Source organism: Camelus dromedarius, chromosome 5, assembly GCF_036321535.1.
Source record: "Camelus dromedarius isolate mCamDro1 chromosome 5, mCamDro1.pat, whole genome shotgun sequence".
In the NCBI taxonomy this organism is placed as follows: Eukaryota; Metazoa; Chordata; class Mammalia; order Artiodactyla; family Camelidae; genus Camelus; species Camelus dromedarius.
In genome coordinates this window covers 67,063,177-67,080,102 of record NC_087440.1, presented here as the reverse complement: position 1 = coordinate 67,080,102, position 16,926 = coordinate 67,063,177, and the positions used below count along the sequence as shown (strand labels likewise).

The window sequence follows — 16,926 nt, the reverse complement described above, 5'->3', positions numbered from 1 at the left end:
TTTATCGACTCAATACCCACGCCTCAAGGAGAACCTCCACCCACTTGACAGCAGCATGTCCACCTTGGACCCCTTCCAGTCTACATAGGGCAGCTACTTATCTTGACTAGAAGTTATGGGCATTGATCTTGCCTTTCCTGCTTTCAGGGCTTCAGTACTATGATCATATGAGGGTTTACAGAGTGTTAGATCCACTGACACAGGATTCCCACATCGCACTGAATAGGACCTCGGGATTTTACAGCAAAGAGGGTGAAACATGGGCACACAGCCATGGAATCCACTGGCCCTGTTGTATACTGTAGAAGCTGCTGGTCTGATAGAACAACCGAGTGACCTTTTAAAGGTGCAGCTGAGATGTCAGCTTGGAAATGATATCCTGTGAGGATGGGCACCATCCTTCAGGATGCAGGATACACCCTAAATCAATGTCCATTCTAGTGGTTCTGCAGCCCCAGTTGGTGGAATACTCTAGACTGGGAACCAACCAATAGAATGGGAATGGCCCTGCTAGCCATCTTTACCAATGGCCCACTTGGTAAATGTGCTTCTTGCTACCGCAACTTCAGGTTCTGTGGGTCTAAACAACCTGGTTATAGCAAGGGGGTACAGCAAGAGTCCCACTCAACTCTAAGCTACAGCTACTGCCCAGTCACTTTGGGTCCTTTGTGCTACGAAGTCACCACCATGTTCTTTCCTTGGTAGGAAGAAAATCAGGAGGCAGGGCTGCTGTCACACAGAGGGGAGAAGTGACATGCCTGGCATCCAGGTGATACCCTGGAGTGTCTCTTGATAATCCCTTCCCCAATTTAAATGGAGTATGGTCAGTCAAGCAGAGCAGTCACTGCTTGAGAAGGGCCTGGTGACCAGGGGCTCAGAGCTCTCAAGGATGAGGGAGCCTGGGTCATCCCAGCAGGTAACTTAGGGGTAAGAGCAGGTAAGCACCTGGACTAGCAGAGGTGCTCGTCAAGGAGAAATCTCAAAAGGGCAGTAGAGGAGGGAGACCCGCGGATATGAGCAGTACAAGAACCGGGTGTTGTGGTGCTCTGCCCAGACTCTACTGCAGCACGGAGACAGCCCTTCCCCCAAGCTGTCGGGAGCGTTGCCTTCCCCAAGCAGTGCCCTCAAGACATCTCCGAAGGGCCACCCCAGCTCCAGATCTCCCCATGGATTTTAACTAAAGCCTTTGTTGTAACTGAATTGAGAGTTCATCAACCCAGCTGCCAGCGCTCCCTCACAGATAGCGTCCTGGGAGAGCACTCCCCAGTAAACTTCCTGTGCAAAGATGGCAGGCTCAGAGTCCCCTTCCACAGAAGCTAACCCACTGGAGTCAACGCCTCGGTCCAGGCGAACACTGCCTCAAGGCTGAATTCCTCAGTAGCCTCCAATGACCTCCTGAGGGCTTCCTTTGCAATTCCAGTGCCCTGGACACCACTGAGAGGAAGGTACCCTAATCTTGTCTCCATCATGCCACTTAACTATGTATATTATCTCAGGCCAATTACTGAAAATAAGGTAGAAAACACTTGTATGTCAAGGAAAACTATGCACCGTCTTTAGCAAACCCTCTGTCCTATCAGATTCTGATTCTGTGGGAATTATTTTATAATTTTGTAAAATGTAGGTATCTAATAAGACATGTAAATTATGTCCCCTCTAGTGGAGATTCAAAGGAACTCCCCTCAAAAAAACAACAAAAAAATGTGTCTCCATTTTACAATTCATTTCAGTATTCCGTTACTCCATATAAATTTGTGCCCTTAAAAAGTTTTTCTTTGAACACACCATAACATGTGGTTAGTTCTCCAGAAAAATGCGTCAAGTAAAATCTTGGATACGTGTACCTTTTTATATCTGAGAACCATGATTTTACCTTTTCCTGAAAATTACCTTTTAACCCTCAACTTCCACATACACAAGACAACAGTAAAAACATCTGCAGGTTTGTTGTGAATTTATCTGGCAAACAGTAGGCACTCAAGTGCTTATTGCAATAAACACTTTTCAAAGAAAGTCATTACAACTTTATAGAGTTCTTTTGCTGAAACTTGCAATGGAAATATATTTTCCAGAGTCTTAGATCTGGCAAGAGTTACCACACACCAGCCCTTTGCCAAAGACAAGTTAGTGTCTTCAGTTTCTTTCACTAATAGTTTGACTGTGTCTAGTCAGTCTGCCATTGTCACTTATTATCTTCCATCTTTGAATATTAAATATTTCCAAGATCAGTTTATTTTACAACAATCCCTTTCAGGCTACACAGACCCCAAATTTTAAACTTTCTTTTTAAAATTAGATTTTGCTTTTAATCTCCTTAAACAGTTGTTTGCTCTTAGCTTAAAAGTAAGAGTGAGAAATCGTCCCCTCCCCAATCTGATGGTGTACTTGGAGAAAATTATTCAACTACTCCTAGTCGGAAATGTAACAGAGCAAGAGGTCGAGTCGATTTGTGTCCTCTGACATGTGAGATAAAGGCACTTTTCCAGGCTTAGCTCAGTCCACTCCACACCTGTGGTTAAGCCCAGTTGTCCCCAATCAAAGCAGGAAGGGCAAGGTGCTGAGTCATCCATTACAGTGTCTAGGCAGAAGCAGAAGCTGACGGGAGGGAAAGCTGCAGCCTAACACTGTCATAGTAACAAACCTGGAGCAAGAATGTGGCAGCAGAAGAAACATGGTCTGCTTGAAATCCAGAAAAAGGAAGCCCAAGGCCAAAAGTTGACAATGTTTTCACAGAGTGAAAAACCAAAAGCTGATGGACATAAATATTCTATTGCTGGAAAAGCAGAAAACTTATAAAGCACACTTTTCCCAACCCAGCAAAAAATACGGTTTTGATTACATAAGGAAGAATCACACACTTCCTTGTGCTCTAATTCTCTGTCCACGCACTAACTTCCAGTGACCTAAGTGGCCTATCAGCTACCTTCTGATCCGAGGCTGGGAGTGCCCTCATCTCTAGGACTGCAAACAAATAAACTGGCATTTTGATCAACATACTGAACTTCTACTACGTTCATTATTATTAGTTGGCCCTGAAAAAAATCAAGTTCTTAAGAAACTTAGGTTCTGACAAAATCATGTGTAAGCATCGACTCCTGACCAGGCGAAAGCCAACCATATCTGGCAGCCAGTCCTTCTCTCCAGAACCTCCCTCTCCACGTTAATTCTTGCTCATCTGCCATCTTACTCCTTTACCTAAAACATGTTCTGTGCAGCTTTAGCTACAAAGTGATGCTGAGGGAAATTTCATCATGAAAAAACGCATCCTAAATCTGACTTTACTCTCCATGTTATCTAGAAGTGCAGGGGCTGAAGATCTGGCATTTTTCAGGCCCAAAGCCCCATTTTTCTTCGGCTTGCTGCTTCGGCCGCGGGCAGCTGAGCCAGGGCTCGCCGGGGCGGTCACAGCGCACCACCCGGTACCTGGAGACACCAGAGCTTTCCCTGCTTCAGCACTTGCCACTTCTTTGGCCCTCTCACCCACGGCCCTGATAACCTGCTGGTTCTCCTTCTGACCTGCATTCCCACAGGGTGACCTCATATAGGCTGAGAAACAGATGTTAACAAGGGACATGTTAGAACTCATGGAATTGGATAGTTTTCTGGTTTCCAGAAAGGTAAAGATATTGTCCAAGTGATAACCTTTTTTTTTGCCTCCTGTCCTCTGGCCTCTTATTTTCAAAGAAAAAGTCAGTCTAAGGTCTTACAACATGAATCATAAGCCTCCAGATTCGATGCTTTTCCACAAAGAAACCATTTTATTTCTCCACTCATCCCACTCAGCTCAGAAGATTAACCTTTAAGAAACTACCACTTGTCAGACTTTAGTGAAGTATCAAAACAAAACTATTAACAACTATCTGGAAAACTGTTAAAAAAAACAAAACAAAACAACTCCTCTCTTTCCCAACTATATATGCATGACAAGGTTTTCTTCAAAAACTTCGACCAAAATAATGTAATGCAACTCACTGGATGTAGAAGCAGATAGGAGTTTTCAGATGTCTTATGCAATTTTTAAAACTTGGAAGCACTATTTTAAATAAAAATGTTTTGTTAATGTGTAATTGAGTTTATTATTTATTAATCCAGTTAGAAATAACACCTTTGGTATTTGTTGTCTTAATTTTTAAAGCAATGAATATTAATAAACCACATAAAGAAGAGCTCTTGGTGGAGGGGGAACTAATTTTTTTAAATGTAAAGCTATTTCCAAGAATAGAAAGTTTGAGATCTGCAGTGTTAGAAAAACCTGACTTACCAAAATGAACTAAAAAAAAAGAATAGGAAATCTGAAGTCTTTAAGGAACTGAATCCATGACTAAAAGCATTCTCCTAAAGACCACCCTGTGTCCAGGTGGTTTCACTGGTGAATGTTTCCTTTTTCCCCAACAATTTAAGAAAGGAAGTAACTTACATGGAGAAAAGCAGAGGCATGAAGAGATGTAAGGCAGCCTGAGAAAAAGGGCAAACATCCAGATCTACATCCACCTCCGTTCTGCTGACTTTCTGTTCGAGGTCGGCTACAGATGTATCCTAAAACAGACACCTTATTTCTTAGGAGGTCCGAGTTTCTGTTTCTTAAAAACAACACTCAAGCTCTGAAAAGCTATGTACAGACTTGTTGAGGACGTTGTGGTCAAGTTGCACGCACTGTTAGCAACCACACAGTCTGGGGAGTGGACTCTGGGTTCAGGGCTAAGCTCTGATTTGTCTGAGCCCATCACGGTGAATGCTCTTGTCAGTGACTGGCTCAAAAGTCAGGACATAGGGACAAGTCAAGGATCCCACATATGTCAAATCTTACATTAATGAGATGCAAGGAGAAATGCGCTCAGGCTTCTGGGAGATCTTCCCACTCAAGAGTGGTAACAGGAAGTGTTTTTTTCCTGAATGATGATGTATGCGTATGGAATGAGGTCCAGAAACAGACTCCAAGTTCCAGTCTGAAAAGAAAGCCAGCACACATAGGTGGGTAGGGTTGAGAAAATTACAGCCATACAGAGCTGGAGTAACATGAATAAACCAACTCCCAGAGCCTATCCTACCTTCCTTTATTTTACAGTGAGCCCATTTCCTGTTTCAGCAACTTTGAATTGGGTTTTCTCTTTCTTGCAACTGTAAGCATCCCAAATGAATTACTATTTCAGAACTCACCACTTACAGAAGTACTTTCAATACTGTGATTGTATAAAAGGAGTCACTCCCACAGTAATAAGCTAGGCAAATCTGCATTTTGTCTAAAGAAAGGTACACCTTACTTTAGCCATTTGTGCTCCATTGTTGAGCTCCCTCTGGAACAATGCTGTATTATTAATCGGTGTGCAAGTAAGAAGCAGCGGGGTGGTGTGTGAGAGCAAACCCACTCAGGGTATCACAAACACAGAGGCACTACCTGCGATCTGTTTACACTCAGTGCTGTCCTGGGATGTTGACTATCTGGTAAAGGCAGGTCAAGAGTACTGCTTGCTTCAGGGTGGGACTGGAGACCTGGAGCGTTCTTACACGGGCCAGTTACCATGTACTCACACAATGTTCTTGGGAACAAAATGGAACCTTGGACTAAAGGATGACCTTTTCCCTTTCTGGCACAGTTTACTGGGCACTGAAACTGAATGGTTTCTTAAAAGATTTTCAAACAAGATGGATTCATCTCTAGCCGCTTGCTGTCAACACACTTTCTGAGAAACTACAAAGCAACCTAGGGATCCTCTTGTACCAAACTACATTTTCCCAAGTATGAAGTTCAGTTATATTTAGTTTCCTTTAATAAGCACATACGAAGAAGGGGAAAAGGAAGTAAAACAAATATTTTGTGTAAGAAGTGCTGAATACCCCAAATGCCACCAAGTAAGGTCATGTCCTTACTTCACAAAGTGCTTTTTCCCTTCCCCAGAGGAAAAAACACCAACATGCTGAGATTCATTGGCTACAGGTCAGCAAGACATTTCTGGGTCTTTTAGGAGGAAAAAATCCGAAGTAAACTGCACTTTAAGAATGAAAAAGAGGTTTTATGGGACCCAAATTACATGTCAACTGCCCTTTGAATCTCTGACTCTTAAGATTATTAATGCAGTTTACACAGAAAACCCCTTTGAAGATGTATTTCATTTAACCAGTATGTTTCCTGCTGCTAGAAAAAATACTATCCTTTAAGATGAAATACCATTACATTTCCAGGTGTGCCACTGTGATCCCAAGCGGAAGACAGCAAACTGTTTGGGACCCTGATGCAGATGGCACCCAATCTGTACCCTGCTGGTTTTGGTTGTCACTGACAGATAAAATGACTCACTAAAGGCTTAATGCATGATTCAGTCAAGAGTATATCTATTCTCACTGACAGCATGCATTTTCTTTAATATACATGACATTAGTAGGTTAGCAGACACCCCACATTAGCATCTGCCCAATTTTGATGACCATGATCCAAATGTTTTCCCCATTCTCTGTACTGTTGTTTAGTGTAACATTGAATATGTACACATTTTCTCCATCCTCCATGTTTCATTAAATACTATATCATTAACAGGACACATTCAGGTAAATTCCTAAGATGTAAACTACAACCTTTCTGCCAACTGTGAAAAGATATCCTTTTATTATGAAATACATACATTTCTATTATAAGCTGAATCCCATGTTTATAGGCCGAAGCTTCTGTTTAAAATGATTATTTCAGAACCAAGTACAAGTCCTAAAAATATACTATGCAGAGCTTAATACGGTATACTTTAATTTTTCTTACTTTGGCAAAAATGGGACAGAAGACAAAATGAAAAAAAAATTTATTTCTTCAGTGTTTTATCCACTGTCAATACTGTATCTTTGATGCAATATATTTGCAAAGAAAAAAACAATCTCAGCTTTTATTTTCCATTTTAAACAACTAGAATATTTACAAGCTGTTCAGAATAACAAACACTCAGACACGCATACACACACACTCACAGACACACTTGAGTACATATATTCTTATCTCTGGTTTATACTGAATGCTGGTAGAGGCAATGAATAGTTTCAGAGCCCACGATCAGAAAAAGGAAACCCATTTTCCTTCCTCACCCCTACCTTCCTAGAACCATTTTTAGTACTCCTCCTTCCATTTCCTCATGCAGAGCTCATTGCCAGACTTGTATAGGGTTAAGGTAATCATTTTTTACAATTTATTTTTACTTAAACTATATAAGCTTTAAAAAAGCATAAGCAGACGTGATTTTCCCACCACTTCTATGATTTTGGTTGTAGGTTCAAGCTTCATATATAAAAAGTCTTGTTCAACCACAATTACACTAAACCCACGAGGCATCTGGAGCAGCCATCTCATCCTCTACTGCTACTCTGTTCTGAATTCCAGGGTATCACCCCATCTGTGCAAATAACAACCAGGAATTCATCCTTATCACAATCTCAGATGACCTTTGTTCCTTCTAGCTTGGCTCCGCTGAATCATAAATTGTCAGGTACAGAGCTGAGGCACAGGAAAAAAGGTATAACCCTATATAATAGGTATGTCTTAGAACAGAATTGTCATATTATAACCTTGCGATGACAATCAGCTCTGGTTCCCCCAAAGAGTGTTATGTTGCTTCCATAAAATGGCAGATAATAAAAATTTAGCTCACAAACAGAACTCATTTTCTCTAATTTGGAAAGAATAGGTGGCTGATGGGCAATACAGAGATTCTTATCATACATAATTCTTGACAGGATGACTCTGGTGAGATAATTTAAAGCAGGAAATATGCCTCTGTAAGAAGCAAAATTAGCAGTCTATTCACATACCTTCCAGATCTGTTTGTATGATAATTTCTTTCCAATCACAATTCTTACCTAAATATTTAATGAGTAAAAAATGAGAAGGCCTGGGTGTTTATCAACCAGATTTTTTAAAGAGAAATGAAGAAAAGAGAAGCTGGTTTTTAAATACTTAATTTAAAAAGACTATATATATATCCAACATATTAAAATTTATGCTGCACAAATAAATGGTAATATAATATCTAAGTTTCCTCTTTCTCCAGAGTAATATAAACCAAATTTCCACATAAGACTGAAAGTTCAAAGTCTGTTAACAGAGTCTAAGTATCACCTTTGTCTTTATTGACATTATTCTCTTCATGCATCTTGGAATTAAAGGAAAAGCCTCTAGAATAAAAGTGGATGCTTTATACCTCATCTAAATAAGGTATCACGTCAAAGGGGAACACTGACTGGGTCTTTGTCCAAGCAAAGTCGTTTCATGTGATTACATTATAGTACAAAAAAGAAAAAGAATGAATATTGAAGACTTAAAACAAAACTAAAACAAAAAAAGGGCTTTGCCCATACTCGTGAAAAAGTAACTAAAACAAATACGAAAGTAATTTATAGTTTTATAGTTAGCAAAAATAAATTCAGAGAATTCTCAAGCAAAAATTACTGTTATCTTCTTCTCAAGTCACATATTTAGGAGAAAATATTTCTGATTTTCAACTAAAAGAAAAAGATTTTTGCCTTTGGGCAAATCTCAAGTTTAAAAGACCCAGTTCTGGATGAATGTGACTCGATGCAGAATTCCCAAGCAGAGGCAGAAGGATGCTGCAAAGTGGAATATATTAAGGCTAAGCAACCCTTGCTTAGATTTGAGGCTGTTTTTTATATTTCAATATGAGATGAAAAAAATAAACCAACCCAGGAAGGAAAATACACCTTCTTAATGAGTTGCAGTTTCCTATGTAAAAACTTGTATTTCCATTGCTTGACATTTGGTACACCGAGTAATTTTCTGTATCTCACTCAGGACAGAAATATTGTCTGACTAACTCTGTTTCAAGATTCAGTAGAAGTATCTCAGATATATTTGTAATATTTAAAAAAATACTTCAAATCTAATGGAAGTTAATCTTCCAATAATAGAAACTCAAAGAAGGCAGAACACAGATGAAGTCTGTTCACTAATTCCCTGAAAGGTAATCAATCTCCTCTTATCTTAAAAATATACAGCCTCACCATCTACTCCCTCAAGCCCCTTAAATATCAACATCTTATACTACTCTAGACTCTTGAAAAAATTACAGTTCTTTAGAAAAAAGTGAACATATAAAGTTTCATCAAGTATTGAAAAATGGTGTAAAAAGAGGGCTCACACCAAGTTATAAGCTGGAAGATGAACCAAAAATTTAATTTTGAGCTATAAAATGATCTTTACCACTGAATAAGAAAAAAATTACAAAAAAGCTAACAACTTATAACTTATTCCAGGATTCTCTCTAGAGGTGGGAACCTCCCACAAAAGAAACCAAAATCAAATGAGAAGAAAACCAAGAAAGATACCAATAAAATTATTTAAAGCAAGTGAAAAAAATAAAAAAGCTAGTGTTTTAATTACATATTTTTACTTTCAAATTAGGGAATTCTGAAAGTTTTGGCAATCGTGAACTAAAGACACTAATGTATGTGTGCTGAAGTCTTGTATACCAAAGAAAAAGTTAAGCAGGGAATCTAAACAAATAGCTCACGATTCTCCAAGGCGGTGTGGGATGCAGAGACAGAGTAGAATAAGACACATATGATCAATTTAATTAATGAAAGTGTGTATATTTCTATATAACAATTTAGATCAAATTATTCTTAAGACATGAATCCTTCTTCAATGATCAGTGCTTCCCCTGATGCACTTATTAGAGACGTATTATGATTTTAAAAAGACTGTAAGTTTTAGACTTAAAAAATAAGAACAGGGCTCCTTTTAGGGTTCCTAATTCATAAATTCACTAAAGGGCTATCTGATAACAAAATGCAACTTGTTTTGAAAAAAATGTCTATTAACTACCCCAAATCAAGACCCAAATATTTATGTTCCATATAAAATCTAGCCTTGCATTTGCAATCTGACTTTTTATAGTGTGTGATGTGTTTAACAACTGGAAGCAGGGGGTGGGCGGCTAGGGAGAAAAATACTTCTAGCCCCCTGACTGAATCATCTGAAGTTCAGATTTCTTTTTACCCTGTGTTGAAAAATGAATTATCTTTTAAAAAACAGAAAAAAGAAAGAAAAATGAATTATCTTCGATTTAAGACTGAAAAGGCTCCACCTATCTTCTCATCTAGGCAATGACCATGAAGAGATCATAATCATCTCAGAAAGGGTACAGCAGCAGAGAGCCTAAGTCTTCTGAAAAAATTTAAAACAGATAAACAGATCATATATCCAGTTTCAGACAAAAAAAAAAAAAAAAAAAGGACCTAAACCTTAATGGCATACTGTAGACTTACCAATGAGGCAAATACAGATTATAATGATAGTATCAGGAAAATACATTTTAGTTGGTCAGAATTTAGAAAGGGCACCTTTGGGTGAAGGTTCAGTAAATTATCTGACAAATATTTTTCAACAATTGGTTTTATAAAGTGTGAAGTCTGGAAACATCAACACAAGGCAAACTGGGTCCTGAATAACCACAAAAATTTAAAATTAGAAAAAGGAAAAATAAATAGGTTTTGGAGTGAAAATGCACTAAGATGCTATATAGTAGCTATTTACCCCTTTACTTTTCACTCCTCCTACTGAAGTATTACGCTATACTGGGAAATTACATCAGAATTAGCAGGAAAAACAGCTTCTCTTTCCTGTCGCCTCATCAAAAGATGCTTTAAACCTGTGTTGTCCCACACAGTAGCCACTCAGCACACGTAGCCAGCGACTGCCTGAAATACAGCTAGTACCACATACTGAGATAGGAATACCTTCAATATAATGGATTAAACAAAATGTATGATTGAAATTAATTTCACCTGCTTCTTTTACTCTCCATTCACAGAGGGCAGAAAGATGGCTGCTCCTAAATGCTCAGATGTACAGTCTTCTTTGGAGTTTCATACAAAAAGAGAAAGTATTCTGAAGGATTTAAAAAATGCCAAAAGTTGAAAATTAAATCTAAATTGCAGTTCCCACCTAGTCCAATTGTAAATCTGAGTTATATATTTCCCTGAATACGTATTTAAAAAAATCAATAAAATTTAAGTTATGAGACAACATATGAATTAAGTCAATTTCATCACAGTTATAAATATTTCAAATTACAACTACACACTATAAATCACAGGAAAAAAATTCAAGTAATAGAACAAGAAGAGCGGAGGAAAATAAAAGGCGAAGTTATTAAAGCGGGATTGAGCAATAAGAACTGCACCATTTAGATAATTTTGTTTGAACAGATTTTACTTGATTAACTGAACTGCATGTGAGTAAGTTCAAGAGCTAAGACTCTTAAAATAAAAGGCAATCAATCCTTTCTTTACATTCCTGGACATTCATCTTTTTGTTTGGAAAGCAAAAGTGTTTTCTTCCCAGAACTGACCCAGCAGAGCTTGCTCCAGGTGGGAGAAGCAGAGTGGCTGGGGCCCTCACGGCGCTGGAGCCCATCCGGAAAGTGGACACGGGAGTGGCAGGAGTGTTCACAGGACCGATTCACCGACTGTTGGCTCTGGGAAATGCCAGTGATGAAGCTATGTATATCTTGAGATTGAGTGTTCACTTTAAAGGAAACATCCAATTTCCTGGCATGAAGTACAGACTACTAACAGAAAAATGAGCAGCATGATTCCTGCTATGTATGTTTATCAGGAAAGGGAGGGGGTTAATCCCAAAGGCAATTTAAATAAATGGTATTTTATTTTTATATATAAATAAATGCTCTGAGAAATCTCAGACTTTAGTGCATTGTTGTAAAAAATTAGTGCAGTTTTTTTCATTAAAGTTTTTAGCGCTCAAGGAATAAGATAAACCTGCGTCTGTTCATAGTCTCTTTCCCTGTACATTAAACTTTTATACTGCTATATGTTAAACTGAAGGTTTCTACACTGATCTGTTTTTAAAAATCAAGGTAAATGGATTTCATGTTCTATGACAAAACATGGCAATTATTTTTGGCAAAGAAATTAGAAAAATATGAGATCATAGTTTAGAAATCAGGAGTTTGTTGATTTAAAGCATAGGCAATGCATAGGAAAGGATGTATTTTAACAGAACTTTATCCTTCATGCAAAATGTTTTCTTGGCAGCTAACTTAAAAAAATATTTCAGCTTTATTTGGGGATGGAGACAGTGTCAGAGTCAGGGTGAATGGTGAAGGAGAGGTGCTTAACCAAGCCCACTCTATGTTCAAGTCTCTCCTGCAGGATCAAAGTGATACCCGCAGGCATCTTCTGCTAGCTCCTCTTCTCTTCCAATGTCTTGGAATTTTGAGGGAAAAGAAATGTAGTTATAAAACACTGGCTCACACTTCAGCCCCAAGTTCTAGTACCCCAGTTTCAATTATAGTCACGTATTTATCATCAATCTGGACCAGAAGTACTGTCTTGTCGATGTGGGATCTAGTACCTGGATCTCTGCTGCAAGGCACCCATCGGTGAATCACCTAACAATTCAGAATAAAACAAGCAGTTAGTGGCAGAGAACTTGCATACACTCGTAGCCTCTATCCTTAAGATCAGAGGTAGTAATTCAGTTTGATAATTAAGCATAAGTAGGTAAATCAGCTAAAAACATGCATACAAGTCAGTTATAAAAAAGGCTATAAAAAAGTCAGAACACCAGATAGCTAGCTTCGTAAGAGAACTTACGTGGCCTTCCATGCCCTCCTGAGGACTCCAGTCTTTCCAGCTGTTTCTCCCGGCTTTTAACCGAATGCCCTCATCAGGCCACTGCAGCTCTTTCCTTTTTGACAGGTTGATCCCATCCAGAATTTGACTGGGATCCACAATCTACATTGTAAATAAATATGGATCATTTCCAATTCATTTTTCCCCTGATGATGAAAAATTACATAATCCCAAACAAGATTTCTTTCACAGTACTCTCTGTGTCTCAAATTCTCCACTGCCTACAACAGAATAAAAAACACCTGAAAGGGCCACCTCCCGAATTCCTTTCAGCCCACCGGTAGACTTTCCTGCCATGGCCACCACAAGGCAACGGCTGAATAGAGTACAAATATCACCAGGGAAAAACCGCTTGCTTTCCATTTTGATGCTGGCAGAAACTTTTTGTCAACATTCAAAAATGTTCTAGTCTTCAAACTATGTAATAAAAAGTGTCTTTCCACAAGAGTCTTTTACTCGAAAAACAAGAAATAAAAACAAATGAGGAAGAGAAACGGCGGAAGCAGAACCGCGCGGGCTTACTCACTTGGACTCTGTAAATCACCTCCCCTTTTTTGGCATGTGAATTATTGGCAGGACTTAAGGCGTTGCCTGGCTGTGCATCAGTGGCACTGCTCTGACCTCCGTCAGTCCCAAGAAGGCCCGCGAGGGTGTGATGTTTGCAGGCTGGGATGCTTTGGCTGGAGCTGCTAGAAGAAGGCAGGCCGTGCTGCACACAGGCCACGCCGCTCTGGCTGGAGGGGTCCATCTGGTTGACCACAGAGAGGCGGGACTGGATGGATGACGGCAAGTTCCGAAGCGATATCTGACTGGTGGACGAGCGTCGACAAGGCACAAAGCCCGTGGTGGACATCCGGAGAGATGAGTGCCGGCTGCTGTAGCAGTAAGAGGACTGGCTGGCCACGGAGGCCCGCGCAGGGGACTGCCTGGCCAGGCCCGACTGCACGGAGTGCGAACTGTGGCTCGTGCCTGCGGAAGGACAAACGGCAGCACTCACTCCGAGTGCAACGGCTCTAAATTGCTTTTTCTGTCATTTCTAAGACGTTCCCCCTTAAGCTTCTCACCTTAAATTAGTCGGTGAATTTACTGAACTTAACATTTATACCTAAAACTTTTCAAGTTGCCAAAAAGAAACAAATATCTGCGTCGGTTTACCTGTATGGTTTTCATAATATAATTTTTATGTGCTGAAGCTTTTTAAAATTCAAATTCTGGGTCGTAAAAAAACACAAATAATTTACAGCAAATAGCAGTATTTAAGGTTGAGATAAATCTAAAAATTTCTTTCATAGAAATACTTCAGAGTATCAAGAATACCTCTTTAATATATCAGAAATGAAATCTCTCATAGAAATCAGACAGAAATATTTATTACCTCCCTTGGGGAGAAGGAAAATTTTCTTCTGTAGGATACAGAAAGAACTAATCATAAGGGGAAAAAAAGATAAGTAAATTGCTCTATACTAAAATTAAGAAACTTCTCATCAAAAAAAGTCAAGCCACTCTTCATAGGAAGAGAATGGAAAAAGATACCTCTACTATAGAAAATTGACAAAGCGCTCCAATCCAGAATATACAAATATAAGTAAGAAAAAGCCAGATAGAAAATCGGGCAAGAGAATTCACATGCACTTGAGAAAGAAGAGCTAATAAACTCATTTAAGCTTCGAATCTCAAATATTAGAGCAATGCAAATCAAAACAATACAGCCAAAGACCACTTCCTCCTGTCTTTCTGAGAGAGCAGGGCGCAGAGGAGGGACGATAATGTTCAAAGCTGGTGAAAGTTTACATGATGGGCATTCTGATACACAGCTGGTGAGAGTACCAACTGGTTAAAAAAAACACTGGGGGAAAGATTTTTTGGTATTATGTATCATGAGTCTTCAATTTTCTCATTAACTTTGACTTTATGATTCCATTTTTTAAGTTTCCAGCCTAAGAAAATAGTGATTATAAAGATTTATATACAAAGGTTATTACAACATTCAAAAGAAACCGAATCATTGTTCAACAGGAAGTTAAATATATTAGTTAAAAATTATTAGCCTTTAAAAATGATACTTTCAAAGAAATGCTACTTCAAATAATATATTTTCATATATATATATATATATATATATATATATATATATATGTAAAACAATTAATATAAACAAGTAGGAAAATGTCCAGCTGGGAATCAAACAAAATATTCTATTTCAATATTTCCAAGTAGGTAATACATCATCTTTCTTAGACACATACTACCTGATCCCCCAGTTGGGAGGCTAACCTTATACATAGTTTTGTTTCATATTACCTAGCGTTGGAGGGTGAGATGTGACAGGCGGATGGAGCCCTGCTCCCGATCCCTGGCCTGCATTTCCAGTGCCCCCTTGGGGCACACCACTGTGAGGATCATTGGCAGTTGTTGCATTGTTACTGGTGCAGGAGGTTCCACCCCCGGTATCGGAATCTTCAATATTGCCGCCACTGTTACATCCAGCTCCACAACCTTTTCTTAACCTAGGAACAAACACCAGAGTAGGAAGCACCATCCCAAGATCACTTCGATAAGTATTTTATTCTTTTTCTAGCTATTGTGAACATTTAATGCTACTAATGTTCACCTTCCAAAGTCTTTATGGTTCAATCAACATTAGGAACAAAGAAGTCTGTTACCTTTGCATACTGCCCTTTTATATTCACTGCCTCAGTTCTTCCCCATTGACTTCACATTTACACACTCTATCATCTTTGCTCTACCACAGTAAAGAACTGCACATAACAAGTTGAAATTAAGATCACAGCTGGAAACAGAATTCCTGCCAATGTATACAGACCTGAAAACCTAACTGATTTAAATTAAACCTAATTTATGCGGTAGCACACCTGAAGAGAGCTGCTGTAATCATTTCTCTTCTTCGTTTTTTAAAGTGTAGGGTGACTAACTCTCCTGGTTTGCCCATGACTGTCCAGGTTGGCACCGAGAATCCTGCATCCCAGGAAACCACTCAGTCCTGGGCAAACGAGGCCCTTCCAGCATAGCATACATTTTTTAAAAATAAAATTTCTTTGAACGCTACCCTGGTCTGTGTTCTTCCTTCTGTTTCAATAAGGACTGATGTTGAAATGGTGAAATTTTACTTTTTAATGTTGGGTATTCCTGGAAGAATTTGAAAACACCTATTGGAGAATTCGTTGCTCTAATCCTGTTTTTCTTAAGTTCTGATATTTAAGTATCTGAACAACTCTTAAGAAACTGAAAATATTCTGTTACTTTTCTTTACCATCCACCAAATAATGATATTCCTACACCATATATTATCATTTTCTAGACAAAAGGCAGAGAAAAAAATTCATGTGCATCCTTGAAGATACTACAGATGCGAAATTCAAGTGTTGACTAGCTTGTTAGAATCTGCATCTCATAATCAGGAGTTTCAATGTGTATACAGTGCTCCCCCTACTGCTGGAACGAAATAAAAAAAAACAGAGTAATCAACTTGAACACGCTTCTCATATTTTTCTCTAATTTGCCCTGTATGCTGACCCAGACATTCCAATAGTGGCAATATGCTGTAATAGAGTTACAAAAAATTAAACAAAGAGAGGGACCTATTCAAGATTCTACAAAACGCAAGAGCAGTAGTTCTTAACCAGAGTTGTACATTTAGATTTATCTAATAAGAGTTTGAAGACACGAATGCTCAGACTCTACTTCTGGAAGTTCAGCTGTATTAGGTTATATTGTGCCATGGCATCTGTATTTTTCTACAAGCTTTCCAGTGATGCTAATGCTGCTTAGATGAAGAGGGTCAGGACACACCACCACTGTAAAAGGCAATCCTATGGCTCACCTGTGCCAGGTTGACACTATGAAGTTTCTGATATTTCCCAAGCTGATAGGTCCCCCAAGAATTTCTTTAAGCTGTTCATGGCTGTCAGAGTAAGAAGTTGTCAGGGGTGAGACAAAGATCGGGTAGCCAATAGGTTGATCACAAGATGAGTTTATCATGTTTCTCAGAGCTTGCTTGGCATTTTGGATGCTGCCTCTCTCTGGGTTACGGTTACGTAGAAAAACAAGCTCCTGCTGCTGCCCTGCCCACAGACCTCGGACACACTCCTTATTCACCTGGAAACCGGGACACATGGGAATTAGGTTAAGGGGCCAAGAATGAAATTTATATAAACAGAAGAGCAGAAATGGGTGGGATATGAAAGACATCATTTCACAGTTGAAATGATAACCAACTGTGAAAAGCAGGAAACAAAGGTAAGCAGGGCACACGTGAACAGG

General features: G+C 39.0%; 1 protein-coding gene across 6 annotated transcripts in view; it reads right to left on the bottom strand.

Annotated features, from left to right (window-relative positions):
• PCNX1 (pecanex 1) overlaps nt 1–16,926 on the bottom strand; it is a 183,506-nt gene that overhangs the window by 19,404 nt on the left and 147,176 nt on the right. For 3 of the 6 annotated variants that reach the window (XM_031453978.2, XM_031453979.2, XM_031453983.2), the window contains 5 exons: nt 16,487–16,761; nt 14,947–15,152; nt 13,172–13,614; nt 12,607–12,747; nt 11,186–12,401 (listed from right to left, as the gene is read on the bottom strand). In XM_031453978.2, the coding sequence (XP_031309838.1) occupies nt 12,261–12,401; nt 12,607–12,747; nt 13,172–13,614; nt 14,947–15,152; nt 16,487–16,761 (1,206 nt within the window). In that variant the 3' untranslated portion in view covers nt 11,186–12,260. Of the gene's footprint in view, nt 1–4,807; nt 4,947–6,776; nt 10,880–11,185; nt 12,402–12,606; nt 12,748–13,171; nt 13,615–14,946; nt 15,153–16,486; nt 16,762–16,926 lie in introns of those variants that run through there. The other 3 variants (XM_064486077.1, XM_031453981.2, XM_064486078.1) reach the window with 3 other exon arrangements.